Here is a 27,243-nt window from a genome sequence, read left to right as displayed (position 1 = left end):
AATTAATACATATACAATACTGCACCATCAGTGTGTCAAAACAACTAGGAACAGTTAAAATCTACTTTAATTCAGTAGTAATGTCCCCAGTTACAGAATGTATAAGAACGACTATTTAGAGAATTCATTATAGATTAATTATAGAAGTGAGATAGTTTTGAGTTTTGGCCCTGTTGTTATGACAGTGTGATGCTGATGTGTTCCTGTTTCACACAGCAGAGGGCGCAGCTGCACCGCAGGTCCCATCAATCTGACTGACTCTGATCTGTATTATCATTATTATAGTCTGTAGCAATCTCATACTCCTACCTGTGCATTTTACCACTCTATATCAGGAATTTTCTTTTCTTTTTTTCATGTCTCAGATCCCCAAGTTGATTTCCATTAAGATGTGAACAGCCATTAGAGGTGACTGTGCCCTACAGATCCTGGTATTACATTGTTTAGTCTTTTAGTTTACAGTGTTAAAATGAACAAAATGAAAACAAATGAAAAAAAATCTGCCCGTTGGATGAGATAATCCCACTTGTTTCCAATTTTAATCAATCTACTTCCAGAACTCTCTTAAATCAAGTGTCATTTTCTTAACAAATTCAAATTTTGTCTTAAATTCATACTTGCTCCCAGCAAAAATCATGAAACAAGTGAAACTGCATTGGAAAAAAGTGGCAATATCTTATCCCACTGGCAGATTTTTTTTTTTACCTTATTATAAAACAATAACAGGATTTTAACACTGAATGCGATGCGACTTGTTAAGATTGAGACTTTTTGTGGTGTAAAAATATTTGTTTGTGTTATGGTGTCATCCCTGGCAAAATTAATTACTTTTGATTAAAAAAATTAATTAATATTTGACAAACAGTGGTGAGATTAAAAGATATTATTAAAATAATCACAATTTCACAATTTTTAACAATTTCTAGTGAATTAATTTCTAGTTAAATTTTTTCTTGATTTTACTGAGGACTCCCTCGTAGCCCTCTATGTTTTATTATAACCATATAAATAATGTTAATGGCGGCTGCTTAGTGACAGGAATATGACAGTGCTTTCAGAAAGTGTTCAACCTCCTTGATGTTTTGCACACACTGCAGTGTCACAACCTGAAATCAACATGGATGAAATTAAAATTCCTGGTCAATGATCAACACACAATCCTTCATTGTGTTAAAGGGTATTTTGTCATGTGTCAGTTGTCTTGATGGACGTGTACCTTCTGGCTGGTGACATTGTACCGAGAAGGCGGTGGACAGGTTGGTGCAGTTTGATGATTTCTTCTCCTTTGCGCTCCTTTGGCTTTTAGCTGGAGCTGGATGGAGAGCAGGTGACAGCTTGAGGACTCTGTGGTTCACACTGTCCCAAACCACAGAGGAAACGACGGCTCCTGACTAAGGTCCATCTGACATCATGTCATGGTTCCCAGAAATCTGAGTTTACAGAAACACTCATTTCCACAGAAGTAGGAAACTTGGCTAACAGAAAAGTGAGGGCAAGAAACTACCAGCACCCTTAATGATCGTGCTCATTCCTGAGAAATTTCCCATTCATTTTCCTACTGGGAAACACTATCGCCTTTACCACAACTGCCTTTTGCAAATTAGATCAGTCTATAAATTATATGAGATCGATTGGGGTACAACTTCTCCATGTAATATCTAGTAAACGACAACAACAACAACAATAATAACCATCTGGATATACTTTTCATTCTGATTAAATCTCTAAATGATAGAGCAATACATACACACAGCAAAACCCAACAGGAAAATAAATTAAATGTAAAGCAATGCTCTTAAAATGGCAGGAAAAGGTATATCATTGTAATGCATACAATCCTCTGGACTTAATGCATTATATGATCAGTTTAATCCACATTGATACTAGCTTTGTGCTTGCAGTTCACATGTCCAAACATTTAAATCAGTGTACACAGTAATGTAGTTACGTCAAAACCTCTCTGAGGAAGACATCAAGCCTTTCCCCCACCACCATGCTCTCTCCTCCATGAAGGGCAGGCCAATACTGCCAGGAGCCACACGGTGGAGCTAGAGACCCTCTCATGTGAACATCTCCCAGGGTGAAAAACAGGGTGCCTGTCGATGGGCTGCTCTGATGGTGCATTAAAATTTTCTGAAATAAACAAAGGGGTTCCAGTGAGCCTGAAATGCAGTCGGGGCCGTTATCATACATTAAAATGTTCTTACTTCTGTAGAAAATCATGCCTTCCGGTGACTCTACTGAATTACTGAAGCAATTCTGTGGCATTTTAACAGTCTGTATTAAGCTATTTATGAATCATTGCTAAATTACTAACCAGCATCACTGGTGGGCTAATCATTAGTGACAATAATTAGCAATTAGCGGGCCCATGATGTAGTAAACAGCTTTTTGTGGATCTGTTCCATCTCATTTATTGATATCTAAATAGTATAACCGATGCTTAACCAGTTATAAATGATTTTAAAATGTGCTTGAACGCTTAATCATTTGTATTTTAATCTTTAATGATGTTTTAGTGCCTTATTACAGGTTGGATCAGAGCTAGAGAAAACATTCCAGATGTAAAAGATAACATGACTTGTGGGTTTTATGTCTCTCTTGTTTAGGAACTGGCTATTGTTTGAATCTTTTCCTTCGTTCAAATATTTGGCAACCTTTTTGGTGCTGACCACATCGGGTTCCCAGTGTTTCTAAACACTTAAAGTCTCAAATACTCACAAAATGCAACAGAATTGATGAAAATGCCATGCCTGAGGGGGGAAAACCATTGATTTTCAGTCAGCAAATATGTTTTTTATAAGCATTTGGAGAGCTCATGTCTGGTTTTTCTTTTTTTTTTCTCAATCATTTATCCCTTCCTAGAAAGTTTGCATAAACAGTTAGTGACTAAACTGTCCCATTCTCAGGAAACAGCACACGTGAATTAAAAAAAAAAAAAAAAAGAGCTTTAACATGAACTCACTTTTTACTGGAAAGTTCCTCCATTTCTGCCGCACAGAATGAGCATGAGGAGGCAAGGGTTCTCTCTCAAAAGTTATATTGTCAGTTGCATTGTCGAAAAAGCTAAGTATTGTAATGCCGATTAAAGGAACAGTTCACCCAGAATACAAAAACTGTATACATATGTTCACATTTCCCCCTGAAGTGTAATCTATCAATCCATTTCTGTGTGATTTGGTGAGGTTTTCAAATGTGTTTGCCAGCATACCAATACAATGGGACAGGGTAGGAATCTCTCCACCTTGCATTCACCCCCAAGGTTATGTCGAGAGTTGGTTTCACTGTTTTTGAGAAGAGCTCTTGCTGTTGAGTTTGTCACTTGTACATTTTTTTCTTTCTGGGAGACAGGAAACCACGGGACAGAGTGAAAATCTCATCAGATCACACAGAAACTACCTTGATGATGGAGACATTTGCACTAGGTGTAGGAGGGATTTTTTTTTTTCTTTTTTCTTTTTGGAAGTGTTGCTTTAATTTCACATGAATGACAAAATTAATTAAATGTGATTTTTACAATTCTTTACTGGTTAAGGTCAGGCTTGTGCCTTGCAAAGCTGTGTGACGAAGTGATGACTCAGAGCAAAACGCCCTCAGGTACTAATGACAAAGGAAAGTGGAGATTTTAATGGTTTGAGACACCAACTCTCATCAAGGTAGTGCCCTATTGTAAGGCCTGTGTGTGTGTGCGCGTGTGTGTGTGTGTATCCTTGCATATCTCCACACAGACTCATGCGGCGCTCCACATATTTGAACAGATATGACTCAGTTCAAACAGAGTGGTGTGTGCCTCTTATTTATTCGTCTTCATGAGCAAGTCACTGGATAAAACAAATACCGTTACAACACAAAAAAATGATTCTTTTCCAGAGCAATTTTGGCCACATGTTCTGTACATGTTACAACTTCATAATAAAAAGACAAAGATCATCTCCTCATATCACGGGTTTCTCCATTTTAATTATAAAAAAAGCAATTCACTGTTCACCAGGCATTTACATTGGAATAGAATGCTCAGGTCAAACCACCTTCACTTTTTTTTTTAATTATTTGCAAATGCAAAACTTGTCAACAATAAATAATACTATAAAATGTACACAAAAAGATTGACAGTCCACCACAAGTTAAAACGTTGAACAGATCAGATGTTTAGGAACAAGGAGTCGGGAGGGTTTGTTTTTTTTTTTCCTTAGCAAAAATGTGATGGTCCATACAAGTTACAGAAAAAGCTGATCCTCTATACATTGACACTAGCAAGATAACAAAGTTGTTGTTTTTTGTATATTTCATTTTGTACAAAGAGGGGAGAGTCTTCTTTACAAGCGAGCATCATTGTCTTAACTAGAGATTATACAAGCAAGAGTTAAGGCAACTTCTCTGTTATTTTTGAAACCAAACATGAAGTCATGTTGTGTTGATTCTGTCTGTGGACCACTCGTCTCTCTCGCGGCGTGGTTTAAGTTGTCATTGCATAATTCAGGCCGTTTGACCAGGCCTGTAGTTCATCTTGTACAAGGAATGCTGGAGATTTGTCATGAGTCTGTCTGCCATCAAATAGACCGATTCAGAGGGTCCAGGACTACAAGGAGAACAGGCCTCCATGTCTCTCTGAAACATGCGAGACCAACACATGCGGTACTGATGCGAATCGAGACATGATTATGCACGTTTTTGTGTGAGAAGCTGGAAAACAAATGGCAGGAGTTCAACTTCCCCTTCCTGTTAGAAATTTGCTTCAAGAAATACACCAAATTGTAGCGAGGTTGAGAGAGAATATAGACACCGAAATCATCCATGTGTACCCAACATGTTATCATACACTACACTCAAAGCTATTATAGGAACAGCATTATGTCAAATGTGAGAAACCGGGAGCTTTTAGTATGTCTGAAGCTCTATGTAAAGCAATTTTGTATTATATGCAGCCAAGTCTTGCAGTTGTTTTGCAGGGTGCCGGTAAAATTGATATGAAACAAATTGAATGTGATATCGGAAAAAACAGAATACTGTTCTGAGCTACATCAGGGACATCTTTCTCTATCCGAAGGGCTTTCTTCCTATAAAATTTGGAGTGCAACTTGACCTGTGATGAATGGTAGGAGACAATGTGCAGCCAAAATTAAAATATGGTTACAAAATAAACCTAGTGAGATTAGCTACACTGACTTAATGATATGAAAGGACCATAGATTAAAAATAAAAAAAAACTAAAAACTGGTCATTACTAAAAGGTCAGTCGTCATAATTCTTAAAAACCCAAGGAGTGTGTTGTAAAAAATATTAGCAGTGATCTACCAGGGTATGACTTTGGTGTCTATTTTCTCATCACCTAACAGAAGCTGACCAACGACTCAGTCCCCCAAAACCTTGGTGTATTCCTTTGACTGTGCGGTGAATGTCAGAGCAGGCACAAACAGTAACGAACAGGAAACCATGACCTATCTGCTATCAGACGAAAGGACAGAGCTGTTTCATTGTCTCAGGTTTGTCTGACTCCCACATCTGTTATGAAGCCCTGACAGACACAACTATAGTGTCCAGTTTCAAGGCTGCATCAGCCCTGATGTCTGTGCTTTCACAAGCAAGATTCAGGACAAGCAGCGGCACAGCTCAACACTGACATCTCTAATGAATCTCTGGTGCGTCAAGCTTCACGAGGGGCATCTTGTACTCTTCAAATAAACTAATTTCTGACAAACAATGATATGGTTAGGCTGTTTGTGATGTTTTTTATGGAAAGACACAGAGGAACAAACAGAGATGAATACTGAGATTATTCAAAAAAAGTAAAAGCAGACAAGAAGGAAAAAGTGAATTAAAAAGAACATTTTCGTCTTTTGCTCAGAGAGAAATGAAGTGGGGGGGGCAAGGAAATGCTTAAAGTGACACCAAAGCTGGGCCTTGGCAAGCGACAGGCTAAGCCTAAATGCCTGACTAACAGGCAACAGATAGAGTTGCACACTGCTTACTCTGAATCAACACTCTCTAATCTCAACTGTCTCTGCTCGCATCTGCCTGACACACACACGCACACACACACACGTTAAACCTACTAAGTGTACTGTGTGCATGTGTGACGTGTGTGTCTGGGTATGTGTGTTTGTGCCATGTGTTTATCCGTGTGTGTTTGTGCATGTGTAGATACTGGGGCTCATCGCATTCACTAGGGAAAAGAATGAGGAACACCAAGGCTAGCCATGAGAAAGTGTTAATTGAAGAGGAACAAAGGAAAAAGAAAATGGTGATAGCAGGTATAATTCTGTGTGATGTAAAGATTACTTAAGAAAATAAACTGCTAATGTCCTGCATTATGGTTTTAATCCATGACTGTATTTAGCCTCACTTATATCCTGGGGTAATACTGCTTTCAACAGTCCCACTGCACATCAGTAACACAATACGTTTAGATAAGTGCTAGTTATTTTGGCAATTAAACATGATTTGATCAATTCTTCAGTTTTAAATCCCCTCTGAAAACCAGGTGAGCTGTTTTGTTTGAACACACCTTTGGCATGGTGATAATACTTGTCTCTCATTGGTACATTATCCTTCCTCCATAGGAGTGTCAACTAGTGACCCAATTCTGATTTTTTTTTTCTTAAATCTGATCTTTTTGGCTTGACTGTATCTGATATCAGTGTGAACAGATCTGTGCCGTGACCCCGCATTTACAACAAGCATGCTGTTGAACAACCAAAAATGTCACTGGCATGGCGGTTCATCATCACAATTAATTAAATAGTGGAGGCATTCCTTTTTTTAATTGGTTGCTGTAACAGTGGTGTGGTGGCAGTTTGAGGGCAAGAAGTTATCGTCCTGTAAATCAATTAAATTTGCAGCCTCCTGTCTCTCTGTCATTGTTGTACTCCATGTTTTGTTTTGGCCACCAGTGCTGATAATGAATGAATAATGATGCTGATGTGGGGGGAAAAAATGACATGAATTCTGATCTGAGCATTCACAGCCATCACATCAGCAGGAATAAGATACGCATCTGATTCAAGACCTCATATGAAAGTGGCTGAAATCAGAATTAGAAGTGTCAGATTCAATGTGATTTTTTGCTGTTCACATCGGCATTAAAAAACGGTCTATATTACATTTGGAAAAAAAAATCAGATTCTGGCCACTTTTTACTGGCTGTCTGAACGCAGCCTAAATGCTGGCTTTGTTCAATGGTGTCCTAATTCGCAGCTTTAAGCTGTGGTGGAATTGGATCAGATAAAAGCAGACAGGTTACAGTTACATTGCACTGTATTATCCAAACCCCGTAGATAGGGCATGGCATAAAATCAAGGACATGATTGGCTTTATAACAGAAACAACTGGCATAACACAAATAATAATTGGCAAACACTTAGTATGATGAAGCAAAATGGCATCACAATGGAAGGGCAAAAGACTGTGGAGATTTCTGTTGTTTTTTTTTTTCCCTCAAATTACTTTTTTAAAAATGAATTTCCTAATTGTTTTAAAAAAATTTTTTGTTGTGTTATTTTGACATTTTTTCCTCCAGGTCCCAAAGGAATTATTTATGAAAGAGCTGTTTTCCCTCTGCCCCCTCTAAATTCTAGTGCAGTCATTTCAAACTAACCCATGACAGGAACATCACTGGTAATGTATTATAGAAAAGATTAAGTACTAGCCTGCGGTAGCAAGTACCCATTGCAAGTTGGCAGAGCCTCTACATTGCCATGCCATCCCAGTTCTTTTGGAGGTGCAATAAGCCTTGAAGAGCTCTCAAACAGCAGGGGCTCAGAATTTATTAACCGGTAGCATTGTTACTAGCATGGCTTATTGTTTAAGCGCACAGATGGCATTCCCTAGGGAGTGAAAAATGTCAATAGTAGGAGTGATTATCACAACTACAACCAACTCTGTCTGATTCTGGTATAACAATATATCCACATTTGGGTGAAGTTTAAGAGAAAACAAAAAGGCTGCCACAGGAAAATGGCTGAGATTGTATGATTCCACCCACACGCCATCAATTGCTGGTGAAGCTCTAACATTTTGTCCTCTAATTTGCTGATTCAATAGGAATAGTTATGCTTTCAAAACGATGTCCAAGGACTGCTTTTCAGCTACTGATTAAAAATACCTTGTCTGTTTTGTCCAGCCCTTCATTGCTCCAGAAAGGGCGGCAAACCTTATACTGCCTGATTCTTAGGGTTTTTTTCGTGACTCTTTATCATTCACAAAACATACCCCATTAACTGGATCAATTCATGGCATGCCTCTTGTTTGGCCACCCACCCGTCAAAATAACCCAAAAACATTTGGCGTCAGGTTGGCAATTACATTGTTTTGCTGGTTGTGTACAAGCAAAGGCCAAGATTGGGCAGATGTTCTGCTATTTTTTGCCAGCTGTGTGGCTTTTTTTTTTTTTTTTTTGTTCTACAGTCAAAGCTATGCCAACTCAGTTGATACCATAGCTACAAGTTGGGTGAGTAAGAAGTGTGGAGAAAAATTAACACTTAATTGTAGCAGGGTTTTTGTACTTGTGGCACTAGGGAAGATCAGCACGGGGAACATTTTATAGCGGGTTGGAGTTTTCTCCTTGGGGCTCCTCCACCAATTTCCCAGCGGCAGCTTTGAATGGTCAACTCCGTACAGTGCATTCCATAAAAACTGACAACACAGACATTATTTGCTTTGATTGGGGATGGTGGATTACGTACGAGGGGGCAGTGTGGGCTGAAAGTCTCTTAAATGAGGAGAAAAGCAGTGGGGCAAAGTCCTCCTGTGATGGGTACATCTGCAGCTGTAGAGGTCAAGAGATCCAGCTGGCCTTTTCAGATGAACCACAAGTCTATAGGAATTCGGTCCATTTAGGCGGATGTGAACATCTGTCATGCAGACAAAAAGAGTCCTGTCTGCTCTACTATGATACAGATTAACAAGTTTGGTTGGACTCTTTATCAGTCGTCGAAGGCGTTTTGTAGTGCTGGTAGACTGGACTATGGGTGAGGACAAAAACAATGTGTGTGTGTGGTGGTGGTGGTCGGGGGGTGGACATTTGAGTGTCACTGATGGCACGGCGTTCCTCAGAGCATCCATCTGTGAAACAGAGTGGGTGGAGAATTAGGACAGAGGAAGCCCCCAAAACACCCCTAAGACTGTTAGGGTAAAGTAAGAACATGAATCCAAACAGGACATAACATTTTTTAAATTTTACAGTAAACTGAAGGATGTGGGTTGTTCAGTGCAAAAGCCTTGTCCCAAAATGATGTGAACATGTAGTTTTAGTGCTGAATGCTCTTAGGAACAAATATGAGAAAGTGTCAGCATTCATCAGTGTTTCCTCATTTGGTACGCACATTGTCTGTCAAGCTCAGGATACTTGTGGGTAAATAAAGAATAAATATTCAGGGTGTATGCTTCTCTGTGTGCATTAATTTCACATATTTTGAGGAAGCCTATTTCATAGTGAATGTTATGCAGTTTACAGCACAAATGGTCATCGGCTGATGCTCCCAAATACTGTTTCATTTAATTAACAGTGCAAAGAGTAAATCATAAAATTTGGTATGAGATGTGCAAAATAAGCCCCTTGACATGAAAGGTGTATTTCCATTCTGCAGTCCATAGAATGCCTTGAATGGCATAGATCTGCCATTCAAGGTAAAGCAACAAGCTATTTTCTTGTGAAATGGGAACTAGGCTATCTCCCAGCTAAATCAAAAAACATGGATGTAACATTGCATAACTGTAGGTAGGCACTTAGTCTGGCTAAAAATACTCCACTTTAAACTGGAATAAAAACAAATTCCAAACTGTTCACATTTTTTAATTTTTTGAAAAGTCAGAAAATCTAACAAAATGTTAAGGCATGAGATCTGCTGTGTGCAGGTGCAACAAAAACATCCATCTTGACAAGTCAGCTAACCTAGTATTAACATCAGCTTTTCTATGACACTATTTGGAAGAAGGAAACTGAATAGGTGGTGATTGCTTGTAGGTTTGGATATTTCAAGTAAGTTCAACGAATGTGACAACTTTGATAACTCGTTTGACAACAGATAGACTAAGCTCCCTGATTGGCTTTCATTTTGCACCCGCATCAAACAGATAAAATAAGAACAGTTTGCCGTGCGCTCTTGTGCTCCATTCGCTCACTTATCCCTAGTTAGGAAGGAGTGTTAGGGCTCTGTGCACTGCACATGGCAAAAACATTACACACAATCATACTAATGAATGTGACAAAACAGCAAACAATCCAGTTAACAAACCAGTGAACTCCCAAAGCTCAGCTCTTACAGAGGTGCTCCTCCTGAGCACTGTAAAATGAAAAGTGAAAAAAATCAAGAGTGAAGGTGTCTCATTCGTGTCCATTTAAAAAAAAAAAAAAAATCTCATTTTCATTTCTCATTTGTTAAAAGAGACAAAGAACTAAAAAGGGACAGTAAATGCCCTGATATGAAAATTTCACAAGTGTGGCTCATCAGTTTTAGTAGGTAACAGTTATACACTAGAGATAAAGAGACATCAAACCCAACCAAAGGCGCCCTTTTGTAAAATCCAAAATTTAAATGAATCTCTGATATTCAATATACACGTATATATACATATAAATTAGTGTCAGGGTACACCAGGGCAAACCCACCTCATTTGTTTTGATTGCGGATTCGCAGGCACCTCCTCTTCAGTGGTGGCTCCAGCTCGGGGCTCCCAGCAGCTGATAATGGTGCGCTGATGGAGCAGGACAGGATGGCCGTCTTGTCAGCGCCGGGCTTTGGCACAGGCTGGATGACCACACAGCCTCCAGTAGGCAGCAGTGGCAGGGCATAGGCGTGCTCACCCTCCTCCAGACTGGAGTCGGGGTCTTGCTTACCTTCCCCTGTGCCCACCATCTCCTCTTCCACTGAGCCCCGTTTCCCTGGCTCCCATTCTGCCACTGAGCAGCTGTTCTCTTTCAATGCCTCACGCTCCAGCTCACCATTGGCTGGCTGGTCCTCGCCTCCTCCTCCTTCCCCTGCTGCTCCGTCTCCTCTTCGTTCAGGGCAAGACTCAGAGGCAGGAGTGAGAAGTGCATGCCATCCTGTACCATTGACAATGACATTACATGGGGCAGCAGGGCTAGCTTGGACTTGCGGTAGGGATTGGGGCTGGGTCCGTGCTGTGGTGGGTAAGGGTTGGGGTTGGGGGGAAAGACTGGGGAGGGTAGAGACACAGGGATTTGGCTGGGTCAGTGGAGCATCAGCACTGCAGGAAGAGCTGTCATTGCTGGAGGGTGGGCAAGATGACTCCAGTGTTTTCAGGTGTTTGGGCCCTTCTGTTTCCTCAGCACTGAGGCCCTGTGAGAGGGTCCCTTCCTTCCCATCTCGACTGTCCCTCCCGTCCCTCCCGTCCCTCCCCTGCCCAGCAGCTGGTGGAGATCTTGAATCCACCTCTGCCTCGACTTTAACCTGGACCCCAGGCAGCATCCTCTGAATGACCTGCTGCTGGCACGACCGCTGGCCCATCGTTAGATCGATGACTCCATCCATTAGTCCAGGGCCACTTGATAGACACAGATTCCCTGAACCGTCCTCTGCCTTCACAGTTAAGTCCACAACCGCTGTCCGACTTCTGTCTGAGCCAGAGCCCAATTGGCCAGCGCTGTAACCAGAGAACCCAGGAGAGAGAGATCCTGAGCCAGATGGCCCTACTTTCTGTTCCAATCCATCCCCTCCGGAGGAACCAGGAGAATGCGGCAAGGAGGCTGAGGTTTCTGACGACTCTGGAGCACTGGAGATGGTCCCACTATTCTCTGGCTGGTCCCTGGAAGTCTTGGAGCTGAAGGGAATGGGGATTGGGATAGGGACTGGAACAGGGAGGGGTACAATGACAGGGTAAGGGACCAAGAGAGTTGGCGGGGGAACCAGGGGGGCCAGGGAAGGCATTCCAAAGTTCATCATTGGGGGCAAGGGAATGGGCCCATTGGGCATCATATTGACTGGGGGGAAAGGGGGTAGGCCTGGCATGGGGAGACCAGGGTGAGGAGGCATCATGCCAGGGTTCGGGTTGGATGAGGGGTGAACATGCGGAGACAGCAGGGGCCTGTGCATGGGACTGGATGGTGGACCAAGGGTCCTTGGGGGTGGTGGTGGACCAATGCCAGGGATCATAGGGTTTGACAAGGGGCTGTTGGGGCCTCCTGCATGGGCAGATGGGCGAAGAAATGGTGGACGAATATGCTGCATCATCTGATGTTCCATGAACAGAGGCAGGGGCATAGGTCCCCGAGGTGTCATCACCATGGGGGGGCTACCAGAGGGGACCCCCAAGGGTGGGTGCAAGGTGGGAACAGGTGGAGGGGGGAGTGTAGGGCTCTCGTGGGGTCTAGGTGTAGGAATCTTGGCTGAGGAGGAGGAGGACGGGGAGCAGACAGTAGCAGTTTCTGAGGGAGAGGTGGCAGAGGAGGTTGAAGGAGCCAGAGCAGATGTCGTGGAGGGTCCCCCTGGTGAGGGAGCCTTACGCCGGAGGTCCGTTAATGGCGTTCCCCAGGATTCAGGAGTGAGTAGCTGTACCCCTGCACTGCACTCACCCTTACCCTCACCACCAGCCCCATGTCCTGGGTTGCACAGTGCCCCAGGCAGGGCAGCCTGGGTCTCTTTGTAGAAAATGTCCATCTTATATTGGTTCAGGCATTTGGCACTGCAGAACTGCAGCCTCCGCTCCCCAGCACCAAAGTCCAGATACTCCTTAGTGTGGCGAATGTGTTTGCACCAGTCACACACCTGCAACACAAAACACAAAGAGAAGACAAACAATGTATCAGTGTCTGTCCCCCTGCTTATAGAAGAGTTGTAGTTTGTTCCTAATGAAATACAATACAATCTCCTTTTAATTACACTCATAAACAGAAGCTCAGCTTCAAAACCATCTGGAGACACATTAAAATACAGATTTTGTTCTGAAAAAAAGCGAGTGTTTCTAAATATTTTACAGTATTTGTCAAGAGAGAACACTTAACTTGTTTGTGTATCTGTGTGTGTGTGTGTGTGTGTGTGAGTGTGGGGCTATGGATGCATGTTTATCTAAATTGAGGTAATTTCCTTTACCACAAGGTAAATGTGCACAGAATGGCATTCTACTTTGAAGTGGCTTTGAAGTGACTTTGTCTTTGTTTGTGTAACTTTTTTAACAACTTTTTGCCCTAACAAGAAATACCCATTTACACCTTCTGTTGCCAGTAAGGAGCCACTTGTTCTCATTTAACCACAGATCCCAATGTGAAAGTCGCCACAGGCAGAGCACTGAAACAGAAAAATGTGTATCCTCTAATGGGCTTTCACACTTGAGATTGAGGCGTGCACCGACTCGTCTGATAGTTATGACGGTTGAGTCAACTGGACTGCTAACAAGTATGTTTATCTTTATTTATTTTTGATGTTTTGAAAATGTCTCCCCAAATAAAGTTTTCTTTCTCAACTAAAGTACGCAAGAATGAATGAGTTTTTTTCTAGTCTTAAAAGGAAACACTCTTAAAAACAGCTATCTGCAATGTACCTTGCATTTCTGTTTATTTTTTGGTATATTTCTTTCTTTCTGTAGATAACTCGCCAAACATAGATAACCTGATATCGCACCAAGATATTTCCAGCTCAGCTTGAATGGAATTTAATAGAACCAAATGTTTCATCTATCTAAAACATCAGCACAAATGTCAGGATGTGGTGTCAGTACCTCTGAATCAAAGAGCAAGGGCATCTTTGTAAACAGATCATTTTCACCAAAGAGTCAATCATTCAATCAATCAATCATACAGGGAGACAAACATACCAAAGGCAGAGATACCAACTTCTACACCAACAGTAGCCCCAGCAGACCAAAAGTCAATGCAGCCACAGCTTGCATCTTTGCAAATGTGTTGTTTAGAGTGGGTGAAATTTAAAGCCCTCTCTCATGGCTTTTTCTGTAACTTGAACAACCGGGTACACCATGGCATTCTTCTCTCTCTGCTATGACTTTTTCTCAAATGGAAAAATCTACTCCACTATTGCTATTGCTGTTGTTGTGTCCACACTGCACAGCCTGTTTGGGGAAAGTCATTCTGAGATTTGCAGGATGTCACTGAAGGGCAGATTGAGGAAAACTGGCCACAATCAAACAGTTCAAGTAAAATCCTGAAATGTACTGATAATCACAAATCACAGTGTAAATGAGGTATTTTTTTCTTTTTATACTAAACAACGCAATGTAAGAATTGCGATTAGCTCGAATGTTGTTGAAAATTGTTGTCTTTATGTGAAATAGAGTAAGAACCTTTGTATATTTAAAAAAATTAAACATCACTTAACATTAAATTGTTCATGGCTGTCCAAACATTTGACAGTAACTTGATTTATTATTATTCTTTTCTGACTGCTTTGATGACTATTTCAGAATTCTAAACAGCAGACCTCTTCTCAGCACTTACTAACTCATAATGGCTTAAGTCTTCATAGCATTAAGGTTGACTTTGGCCTCTTTCTTCTAAATAATAAAAACTAAATGTTTTGCTTTGTGAATGCATCCATTTATCACACCCGAAAGACAGATACCAGCTCAACTTGTCTGAATCACCTTTGGACTTGTCAAGCATGACTGGAGCCAATAATTCAATCTATAACAATCTATTACTGCTATCAATCCAGTATCAATGCCAGTAAAATCTCAGTCTCTGACAACTCACACATTTAGCAAACCTTGTGCCGCTATGTAAAATATTTTACAACTTCTGCTCCTCATAGGTTGTGATTTTAGTAGATTCAAGTCAGGCAACAGCATCACAAATGTACCCAGAATGCAAATTAGGTTCGAATTCAAACACCATGTGTGCAAAAGTTGAGTAAAAGAAGCTTCGATTGAAAATTTGTCTTTCTCAGTCACTGCAGTGGCAGAGATCCCAAACACTCTGCCGCACTGTTTCATCATGGTTACACACCTTTTCAGCACAAAAAGTGCAAATTTTTCTTTTGGAAGAAAATGAATGTGACCCTGGTAGAGTAGATAGCAGTGGGCGAGCCCTGAACACGGCGTTACTCGTCAGGCCACACACAACTCACTCTGTCAGCTCTGGGAGGAGTGGCAGGTCCTCGCTGGAGATAATTAAGGCATTAATCAGTTGTCAGACCCCTCAACGACATCCATCCATCACATGGACCCTTAAGCCCCAGCTGAATGTTAATAAGTTGAGGGATGCAACCGGAAGGCGGATAAACTCTTTTGCACACTGCATAGCAACATTGGTTTATTTGGCACCATCGCGTCTGGCAGCATCAAGAGACAGGGGACTCATATGGACTGTTTGAGCAGATGCATTGTGGCACTGGCCAGAATTTCAAAAGAATACATGGCATGCGGCTGTCACATGTGTAAAAAAAAATAGGTTTTCCTCATTATCCTGCATTAGTGTTTACCGTATGTGCAACAGTATGTGCGTCTGTTTGGGCAAAAGCGCATTTCAAAAGGACAAAAGATTTGCAAGACAGAGTTCTGCGTTTAATAGGTGGGGCCAGTAAGTTAAGAATGATTCACCAGTGTGACTCAGGAAGGATGCCATGTGGGAATGCAACTCATGAGAAACTAGCACACATCTGATAACGTTCATTTCTTGACCTCGTCACAATGAACTGCAGAGCACGACGAAGCACAGCAACAACAGAACAGAGACTGTTTGTTCAGGACGGGACTGCAGAGTAACAATCACAACGGTGACGCTCCGATGTCAGTGCCTTGAACTGTCCAGATTTAAACTGCCTATTTAATCCTGGCTAATTCAATGAACCATGACTGAATAAAAGTCAAAAAGGTGCTCTGGCAAGTTGAGTTTGATAATGGTAGGCCCAGGATATTTTAAATAATAAATGTGCTGAAATTTTCCTCGACTCAGAAAGACAGATGGAGAGCACTTAACGACTTTCTGCACTGTGAGTGAAATTTCACTGCGCATTACGCTAATGGAGTTGTGCTTTCTCTCTCTCTCGCTTTCTCCCCTCTCCTGCACACAGATGTTTGCAGTTGAATGTAATTATGGTCATTTATTTCCATCGTGGCCAACGAACCAGCATTCGGCGGTGTAGTTTAACCGTTTGCTTTACAACAATTATCGTGCCTCTAAACAAGTACAGTCACCTCGACTGTCATCTTGCCGTTTTGTGTTTTCTTGCTCCCCTCACCTTCTGACCCAATCACAGAAAAATGCAGGAATCACTGCAGTAGGTAAGGCAGCAGTTAGTTTAATTAACTTCTGTGAGGACTGCAAAAATGCTTAGAATTTACCCTGAGGATAAAACAGACTGAATAAAGAATATAGTTACAGAGGGCTTTTAGAGGCAAAAAGATGTTTTCAGAAGAAAGATGTGGACCATCAACAGGTTTCAGAGGATGAGGAGCTTTCATATGGTGAAGAGGAGGAAGAGGATTCAGTGGATGAAGAGATAACAGAGGATGAGGGGGTCTCAGGCATTGTGGAGAGGATGAGGAGGAGGAAGAGGCTGCAGAGGGTTAAGAGGTTGGGGAGTTGCAGATGCGATAGAGATTGTAAGGTTTCATGCGTTTCATGAGCTCGGAAGATGAAAGGGTTGCAGGCGATGAAGAGGTTGCAGCGCGTGAAGAGGTTTTATAGTGTAGGATGAAGAGGGTTTTTGAGGATGAAGAGGCTTGCACCGCAAAACTTCATAAAGGGACAGCCTTGCAGATCCCCTCTGTTAAGCTGGATGTGTCATCTCTCTTCACACTTCTCAAATTGCTGCCATTGTCACGCAAGCCCTTTTAAACTATTTATCGTTCTCCTTGTCAGATACAGTAATTTTCTACATTAAATGGAAGATGAACCAGGCGCTGAAAGAAAAGCGGTCTTGGCTTATCGTCATTTTGTTCAAACTCATCTCGCTCTCCAAAACAATCAATACCAAAATAACCACTCTTGACAATTCACCAGTCTCAATCCATTGGTGATTTGGAAAAAAAAAAAAAAGAAACAACAAAAAACTGGAATGATGACGTTAAAGCAAGACACTGCCATCTTAAAGCACCTGGTCCACTGGGAAAAAAAAATGAAACAACGGCTTACTCTAAAAGTTTACGCATGAAAATTAAACTCTGGCAATACTTAACAGACCATCTGCAATGTGTACTAATTTCCATGATTAACTAAACTCTCCGTTTACAATTTGATCAACTGTGTTTTGAAATATCTGTGTTTTATAACCGTATTATGTCATCCCTGGTGTGTCAATGCATAGGCCTGTGACTTATTCAGATGCTGTCTATGGTTATAATTAGCCTGGCTTGGAATAGGGGAAACATGTCATATGCTTTTTAACATTTTATATTTGGCTTCACTATGTACCTGCTACAGAATAAGATGCTTCATTATAATCTGAACAGTGCAGCAAAAGGTTAAAGTGTAGATAAATGCCAAAGAAGACTATAACCACAGTCCCAAGGGGCTGCTCCTATGATAATCACCTATTACTGTCAGTCATTATAGGTGTGACATATAAGGACTATTCTCCCTTGGCCATGTGAGCCACTGCTGCAATACATTTCACAGTGCACAAGCACACACGCACGCACACACACACGCACACACACACACACTCACACTTACACACACTGATTGAGTAAAATAACTCCAGGTGTAAGAGCGACTAGACTAGAGAGACCTACTGCGTTGCATTTGCATGCCGCTGTAGCAGATTGGTCCTGTCTAAAACTTTGTGAGCCTAAATGTCATGTGGGCTCCTGAGCTGCCCTGATAGGCCGTCTGGTAGATTGCCCATGCAGGACACATTGGCTCAAGTCCACTATGTTGTATTAGTATCATAGTTACGTGCATGAACGTTGCAGTGCACAATTTCGTTGTTTTTCTGTTGCCACGAGTGGTCAACAAAAACACTTATATCCACTAAACCATGAATTGTGAGCGATGAAACCCACCACGTCAAACTGATATATATATAAAAAAAAGAAATCTGACACCAAAATTCATCTTACACTTTCCTCATAAATGTGTCATCTGTTACAGTGATGGCGAACTCCCTTTGCTTGTGGATTGGTTCAAAACTGCCTGATGATTTCTATAAATCGAATAGACCCAAACCACTGGATAGGATGCATAATGAAGATGAGAAACCAAATGATTATGCATGAAAAAGATATGACACTTTTGAAAACCTAACTGAATGCAAACAATTAAAAAGCATGATGGCCATAAGGGCCGCTTGGGGAAAATAAGTGCAGCTCAGCTTTGGGCTGACCAGTGTCTGATGTTTGATGTCTGCTTTTAATGCCCAAATATGAAACCACCAGTCCAGAGACATAAACAACAAGAAGTGATGAGAAAATTAGGCACTTTTAACATTGAACAACATCAAAACATATTTGTGCAGTAGCCATCAAGCTTAAACTCTATCTGGTGTTAAATGGTTATGGTCCTTACAAGCACATCGCTGTTTGTCTTGAAGACAAGCCTGGGCGTGTCCTGAGTAAAGCTGTGCTGGGGTAATTTCCCACCGAGGCCATCTTCGTCTCTCGCCTGGGGGGGAGAAATAATGGCTTCTTTTTACGAATGGACAAAATAAACAGGTGAACAGAAACAACAAGAAAACTCATAAATGGAAAAGAAAACACTGAGAATGGTGAAAGGAAATGGTGATTTTTGGAAGGCGTGAACATGCACTGGTTGGTGGAGAGACCGATTTGTGGCTCTGCGTGTTTGCATGTGTGTGTGTGTGTGTGTGTGTGTTTCACGTCTGCGTGTGCATGCACATGTATGGTTCAGGATGAAATTTAGAAAAGACAGAGTAAGTGCTGCCCATGTCCATGTAGCAGCATGTTCATTCATTCAGACACCCAACAGGGGAAAACAGAGTGGCACATTTTGAATAAAAACAAGTTTGAATAAAGCTAAGTTAAAAAAAAAAAAAAAAAAAAAAAAAAAAAAAAAGATCAAAGCTGAACGTCGCCTTTTGGTTGATATTTGCATCAGTAAAGCAAGTAACATTGGTAAAAAAAAAAAAAATCACCACCTGGCTACACATGTGTAACGGCTCATTCATCAATGCTAGTTAGCTTATCTAATTTAAGCGAGCACGTCAACCTAATTCCCTTTCAAATACCCCTGAATATTAAATTATTAATTATCAAATTAGACTCCTCATGGCAGCTTGGCACCTCGCGGCTATTATTCAAACACCAAAAGTACATTCTTCACTTCATTTTAAATGGCAGCCATCCTTGAATTCACGTCAAATTCAAAGTCAAAATGCTACTGAGAAGACGGTGAAGCAGAGCAGAGGCTATGGTTTTTGGACTAAAAATATTTAAATATACACAGTAATGTCACCTCATGTTATTAAGCACTAACTTCATGTTGTTCATATCATATTTCTTCGAGCGAACCACAGCTAATTGTGTAATTTGTGGCCTAAAGCAGCTTTTTCAAGTCACCTAGCATTAGCATTAGCCGGCTAACGGGGCTAATGGAGACTAACAGAAACAATATAACTGTCAGAGGAGGCCCCGACGAGGAGATGAAGCGTGTTTTATCACACAAAGGCTGATACTGACAAGTAAGGGATAATGTATAGCGAGGCGATCATTATTGCAAAATAAGCCCTGACAGAGTGAAAAAAGAGCCTGACATGAAGCGGAGAATTATTACACGGCTTTGTTGAACGCTCAATTCTGCTCGGCCAACGAGATCTGTCATGTCTGAATAACAGGCCGCCGTTTTCACCTCCGATCGGATCGACCTGCGAGCGCCGCGGCCCGCTCACGTTTGCTGATTTCTAAATCAAATTAATTCATGGCGCTTTAGGTCAAAAAGACGTTCACCCGCTTACCTCATGTCAAAGTCCTAGACTGTTTTATACTCATAAAATAGTACTCATACTTTTAAAATAATCATTCTATGTTTAGTGGATCACTTGACAATATCAAAGAATAAATTTGGTGAACCGTTAATTACATTTTTTACTCTAAAAATCAGCTGGGATTGCCTCTGTTTCCCAGCGTTTCCCACTCTGAGCATGTTATAGAAACTGAATTTTGTCTTGTGAATAAATGTATTGTTATCTGGAGAGGATACAGTGTATGATTGCAATGAGGCTTTTACAGTGTGACAGAATAAATGTGTAACTTTGATTTGCGACAAAGTTACGGAGGGGATCAAGGTTGGAGAAAGCAAACCCAACATTATGGGTCACGGTCGTTTGGAAGATGGAGTCACGCAAATGTGCAAAATAAATTGTATTACTGTAAGCAGACTAGTAAGTGTAGGCTGATAGGCTCATTAGATTAACAATGGTCATTTACTGGTTTCTTATACAACCTCTCTCTCACACACACACACATGCACACGTACACGTACACACACACACACACACACACACACACACACACACACACACACACACACACACACACACACACACTCTGCAGTGCATGTCTCCTAGGTATGAGGACAGACACACAGACACATTTTTTAGACAGGCAAACACACACACATAAACATAGTCATGGATCTTGGCAGGCGTTTCAACACACCCAGAAATACACACACACACACACACACACACACACACACAAAGATGTGCCACTGTGCCATTATTCTGTCTCCAGTTTTGCGCTGTGACCCTCTGGCCCTGTGCCAGTTCATTTACATATTGTACTAATGAGGTGTTGGCACTGTGAACGAGGCGTGAGGGACACACAAGCAACCACACACACAAACACACACACACACACACATAGAGAAAAAGGAAATAGATAGACAGATAAATGCATCATGTATGCTTATAGAACCACAACAATACACATCCAGAGTTGTGCTTAAAAATGTAATATTATAATGATAATATTATCTGTTTTTCAGCCACCACATATATTCTTACGACATAGTGGTAACTATTTTAAATGGCTGTCCTGGTAGCGTAGTGGACTTGGGTTAATAACACTGATATTTTTGGATTAAAGCTGTTGCTAGGTAATTTTTGTGCCAATATTAAATGTCTTCGGTGGGACACTAAAACTCTCCATTGAGAGCCAGACTAATGAAATTATGATAGGGGTGTTAGTGGCTCCTTAATGCAGGGTGATGCAGAGGAAAATCCTCACACGCCACACTCAAACGATTTGCCATCTGACATACAAATAATAATAAAAAGATATTCCCTACCCTCCATCAAATTGGAGGTGGAAGACATATTAATTAAAAGCCAATATCAGCCTGATACAGCAGGCTAGCCTGACTTGAAAAATTGCGGATTCAAATCCAACTCAATCACGTTTCATTCTCTTCATTCTCATCTCTCCTGTCTCTCCCCATTGCCTGAAATCACAGAGCAGAAATGCTGTCAAGATTTCAAAAAATGGAAAATGTTTAACCAAAGTCAATTAACACTTTAAGATGCCTTAGTCCAGGAGGTAAATATGGTTTCAAGGCTGTTTGCTGTGTTTTTAAGGTGCTTTTCCATACTGCCGGCTGCACCATGCCAGCACACTGCAGCTGCCACCCAGTTGAAGTTCCTTATAAGAATGACAGAGCAGGTCGTCGGCCGCCTAGCGCCCCTCTGGCGACTCCAGAGTCCTAAGGGGACGGCTCGCCAGCTGCCACTGTGCAAGCCTCCATCTGGGCACGGATGCATGCCCAGGTGTGTATGCCCGTCACCTGCCAACAGAGCTGTGTTTCCCAAAGAAAGATGCTGATAGGCAGGCTTTCCAAATCCAAAGATAAACACAACCAAACGCAGCTGAGCTCAGTCCCAAATCCTGAAATGAGGGTGTACAGTGCAGCACTGGCACAAGCAAAATGACAGGCAAGGGTACACAGTCTTCCAAAAACAACAAGCCGGTCTCTACTTTTAATGTTTTGGAATGCCACCCCAAAGCCAGTTAATATGTGTTTGCAACATGTCACAGAGGTGTTTAATAAAACTGCCCACTCTTCACTTCACACATGCACAGGAGTATTATAAGGAAACTGAGGCCTTGCTCTTTGCACAGGTTTCTTCAAGGGATATTTGGATAGCACAGCCCTTATATATAACACCACAATGATTTAAACAATGCCTTTGATATACTGATACAGATAAAACTACAAAACTGGCAATTTAGCCCAAATAAGAACAACTATGATTGGTACAAGTGCAGGAGAGACTAAATTGACATACTGGACGTGCATGTTGCAGAAAGACCCGACCCTACTCTGCCACTGATTGGCTAACACTAATCCTCATCAAACCCTAACTCTAAGCTTATCCAAAGACAACGACTAGCCAATCAGAGGCAGGCAGGGAGGGGCATGCATGTCCAGTATGTCAGTTTAGTCTCTCCCGTACAGGCGCCCCAGGTCAAAGTCTAATAGATACAAATTTTCTTTTATTCTTTGTGCAATGAACAAGCTACATTTGCACATACTGTACGTTCAAATTTTTGATTTGCCATTTTATTTTTGCAACCTTTAGTAACCCTTTAACAGGATGTGAATAGGCGAACATACGTATGAAATCATGATTTTTAATTGTTTTTGTTTTGTTTTGTTTTGTTTTTTTTGGGCCTTCATGTCACTCTGTATGTTGGCGGCGTATCTCAGAATCTATGTGGTGGATGCCCAGGAAATTTGGCGACAACATTCATGTTGCCAAGAGGATGAAACCTGGAGATTTAGGTGACCCACTGACCTGCCCTCTAGTGCCACCATCTGGCCAAGTGAGGCATCTGTGTTCCAAATAACACGCCTGTTATACTGAGTCTTTTATGTGTTATTTGTGGGTCCTACTGTTTTTATTGTTGTATCATTATGCTTCTGCTGAAAGCTAAATATCACCTCAACAGAGAATGAAGAACTGAACTGAAATGAAAGGTTCATTAATTTGAACATGGTTCAGTTCTGTGGAGAACCTTTCTAAAGAGGGTTCATTATGGCATCAACAAGGGTTGTGTCATGGCACAATTAAGCCTCAAGAACCAATTCTTGCCCATGCCAAAAGTACAGGAACTGAATTTTATTCTAACTACATTGTACGTCTATATAAGCTTCAGCTAAATACCAAAAATGGAAAATGTCATCTTGTAATATTCATGGTCAAAAACACCCATCCGCAGTTGAAGTGTTCCTACATGACTGAGAGAAATTTCGCCAGGTTGCACAGAACATTTGATTCATTATTATTCCACCTGCGTTGCACAATGCAATGCACCTGCAATTTGGCAAAACTGAGTGCGTCCTCTTTGCACTTTAGTTTAGTACGCCAAGTTTACAGCAATGACACGAAGGTGTGCAAGTGTCGTACAAGTTCATGTGCGTGGCATCACTTTTTACCATTGTGATGCCTAGTTAGTTCAAGTTACTTTTCCTCTTTATTTGAGCTGGAATGGCTGGCAGCTACGAGATAATCACCTTCCTCTCTGTGCCCTGCAGCTGTGTCAAGCAGGCCTCAAGGCTTCCTCACCACCAGTGAGGCTGAGTCGCAACACAGACACGCAACACACCTCATCACACACTCACAAAAAAATCTCCACAAGCAGCTTCATTTGCGCACACACACGGCACACACGCACGCAACGACCCGCACACACACAGCATAAGCATACATGCAAACACACACTTTCCTGTCTTCTTCATCTCGCACGTGCAGCGTCCTTGGCAGCCGATGTAGATGCGAGGTAAATTGCGGAGTGTGTCAGGACCGGGGAGGCAACCACAGGGCTGTGTGTAAGGGAGACGTGCGTGTGTTTGAGGTGATGTGACATTTCTGGGCTGACATGAAGCGGCACTCTGCCCCCTCGTGCCTGGAGGGAGCTCCTGGGGAGAGACACTGATGGAGGTCTGGGGTCTCCGGAGGGGGAAGGGGGAGGAGGAGGGGGGGCGGCTCATGGTGCGAACAAAAAGCTCTACACTGGTGCAGAAACGACCTGTAAAACACGAGCTGCAGCTTCCTTTCCTACCCGCTTAACCCTTAATGGAATTTGGTACATTGTAGGAGCGGACGGGATTAAATGCTGCCGATGTGTGCATTTCAATATTTGTGTGAGATATATTTGTAAACTGTCAATTAAAAGTATATTTCTATATTTTTTAAAACCCGACCGATTAATCATTATATATAGAGACTGCTTATTTTCAATTTCTCTTCAACAAATGTTTGATCACACCATAAGTCATTGCACAGATAAAATATGATATGCCACAGTGAGTATTACACAAGGATCAAACATTTTAATAGCTTGTGTATTATTGTCAAATAAAATTAATATGCCAATATATGGAAACAGTGGTGCTAACAAGCATCAGCACTTAATTTGATATGCTTTTTGCCAGCATTTTTAATTATTTCTCCCTCTGACTGCATGTGAACCATAACTTATTGGCCTATCGTTTATCATTTAGTGAGGAGTTTTGGAACAATATCGGGGGAAAGAAAAGGACAGCGCAACTCACTGGGGATTTTGCATTTATTTTATTTTTTGCAAGCATTCAAATGTGTCACCACAACTTATTTCGCCGTTTTTCTGATTAATATAGATTTTCTGAGTTATATATTACTTGGAAAACCCTGAATGCAGCATTTTTAGAGAACCGATAAATCATCAACAGTGTTGGAATGAGAAGTGAAGCCCCGACTGGTAAAAATCTGGTAAAAATATATTTCCTGTCAGTTACAGTGTGGAATATGAGGCTGACTGACTCAAAGCCATGAGTAAGCAAAGCGTCGTCTGACCAACACCTTTTTTGCCACCAAGCCTCACGCCCAGAGAGTAATTCACAGAGAGTAATTCATCAATGCTAATTGCTACGGATAATCCTCACACTGCGTCCGGTGAGTGAGTGTGTGGAACTCTCGGTGAGTGTGTGTGTGTTTGAGAGTGCAAAAGAGCAAGCGAGAGACAAAGAAGTGGGGTAAAATCACTGAGCAGCTGTATCTACCCATAGATTAAAGCAGAAATCCAACTCCAAATCTGAATTTTTATGTCACTCCTATAACCTCAAGAACTACCCAAGATCATAGGGGTAACATGTGTGCAATCTGGGGTGGATTTTCTCCTCAGCTGAAACTGGCTTTCACAATTCACATCATAATCACGCAGCGATACACACCGAGCATAGAGACGGTAAGTTGCAGTGCATTTTTCAAAGCATAAAAAAAAAGCAAAGATGTGTCTCAGAGAGCATCAACAGTCAAAAAGAGAATGGAAGTGAGCAGGCAGAGAGAGGTGACAGAGTAAATGAGCAGCAGGAGCAGCGAGGAAGCAACACCTTCCATACAAACTAATCCACAAGCTTAAGGCATAAAGTAAACAACGCATAGGTGATTAGCCCTAGTTAAACTATCAATCATTATTCGCCACACACACACACTACATATTGTGGAGTTATGCAGAGGAGATGTGAGAAACAACTAGCGCCCCCCACCCCCTGCCTAATCTCAAAGCCATAGTCACCCTAGGAGGGGATTGGGTTTCATGGATGAGGCAGCTGAAGATATTTCATGCAACATGATGCCAGCGCCTTTGCCCGCCCCTACATCATTCCCTCCCCCATGTCTCCGCTTCCCTATCCAATGCACACAGACATGAGATACTTTTTCAGCCATGACAATATTTTTTTTTTTCTGTTGGAGAAAAAAAAAAGCCTGGAGGCTGTGTTGTTGTGGCCAACCTTGTGGGTGCATGAGAAAAGAAACATGTGGGTATCGCTTACACAAATGGCCTGCATGAATGTGCAAGAGCCAGACAAAATATAGAATCTGAGCCGCTGTGGCAGGCGAGGCCTTTCCTGTGTTCAGCTTACAGATGTTGTGTGATGTTTTACCATGTGCATACTGCTGCCTCATAAAGGAAACATCATCGGGTAGGAATATCTAAATGATATCATACTGATGATGAGCTACGGTGCCGGCCTCTCAACTGATGCAAAAACGCTGATTACACTGGAGTCTGTACATTATGTCTGCTGCATTCAACCCACCACGTCACTGTAGGTGGGATTCTTGCTGTGTTTTTGCCCAGATTTAAAAAGGTGCTGTGTGTAGCATTTTAACGTCAATAAATCATTAGCACATTAATGTTGAGACATTAGTGTAATTACCATAAACAAACGAGGCCATCGCCAAGAAGATTGGCAGCCTCTACCAGGATCTACCCTGCGTTTTACATTGTGAGCCGCTGGGTTGAATTTCCTCAGAGGGCTGCTGGATTGCTTTACAGCACAGCCGCTGTTCTTCCAGCGCCAACACAGCTGAAGCTTTGAGAGTTTGACACAATGGCAGGTAGTGGAGGGAGTGAGAGGCCAATGGAGAAAACTCTCTCCGAACAATCCTCTTTGTGACAGAGGGCAGCAGGGTTTATGGGAAAGGCTGTAGATTGACTCAGCTACACTCAGCTGCTCAGCATTTGTGTAATCATACCAAGGAATCACAATTACACAACATAGTGACGAAAATGCTGCACACAGACTTTTTAATGTCGGTGAAAGCTAACATGTAGAGAAGGTGACCACATCAGCAAAGAAAAAAAAAAAATCAAATACTCGTGCATACTAGTGCACCTGATGCTACTTAAGATTTTCATCGAGCTACAAAGCTGTACATTTCAGTGATTTTAGAGCGGCTAAGAGTCGCTGTTAGGCACAGCATGACGCTGAATGCCTAAAATCCTCTTAATTAAATGTAATAGTTCCTTTGCCAAGCAATACGCTTCTTGAACAGTCGCTAAACAAAGTGGTTTCCAAGCAACACATGAGCAGCAGTGTGAGTAGTAATTTCGTTTAGTGCGTTCATATTAAATTGACTGTTATGCGGTCAAAAGTGTGTTCGTGAGCTTTGAATGTCACTCAGCCAATCAGAGCTGAGGAGAGGACCTATTTGTTTTAGAGTGTTATTTTGAGTGACTGGCAGACTGACTGGGATGACTGGCTTCGAGGTAAACTGGGTGATGAAGCTGAGCAATGTTTTACTGGTATGATCTCCTCATCAGTCTCGCCATTTTCAATCTGAGACTTTCCTGTGACTGCTGGGAAGACAGTGACATTACATGCTTTCAGATTTCCACAACGAGTCTGTGGCCAAAGAATGAGAGGGAATTGGGAATAGTAATTCTGCATCTTTGCATTTTTCCTCACACTTTATTCACTCCCTCTTGCTGTTTTTGAAAACCATCAGCACAATGGACACATTCAAGCTGTGGTGCTCACAAAGTTGGCAACTGCGAGGTACAAATATCTAACTAAGGCTGAGTACAGAACTTGGATACTTTTATGGGACTGACTGA

General features: G+C 41.7%; 1 protein-coding gene across 1 annotated transcript in view; it reads right to left on the bottom strand.

Annotated features, from left to right (window-relative positions):
• Nucleotides 1-4,106: 4,106 nt before the first annotated feature.
• sobpa (sine oculis binding protein homolog (Drosophila) a) overlaps nt 4,107-27,243 on the bottom strand; it is a 45,048-nt gene continuing 21,911 nt past the window's right edge. Inside the window, exons 5-7 of the mRNA XM_030045261.1 lie at nt 18,413-18,508; nt 10,607-12,722; nt 4,107-9,060 (exon numbers count right to left, since the gene is read on the bottom strand). Of these exons, the coding sequence (XP_029901121.1) occupies nt 10,608-12,722; nt 18,413-18,508 (2,211 nt within the window). The 3' untranslated portion in view covers nt 4,107-9,060; nt 10,607. The remainder of the gene's footprint in view (nt 9,061-10,606; nt 12,723-18,412; nt 18,509-27,243) is intronic.

The sequence above is a fragment of the Myripristis murdjan genome, chromosome 22 (genome assembly GCF_902150065.1).
Source record: "Myripristis murdjan chromosome 22, fMyrMur1.1, whole genome shotgun sequence".
Taxonomy (NCBI): domain Eukaryota; kingdom Metazoa; phylum Chordata; class Actinopteri; order Holocentriformes; family Holocentridae; genus Myripristis; species Myripristis murdjan.
Note: the sequence above shows the minus strand (reverse complement) of the source record. Positions and strands in the feature narration are given on the sequence as shown.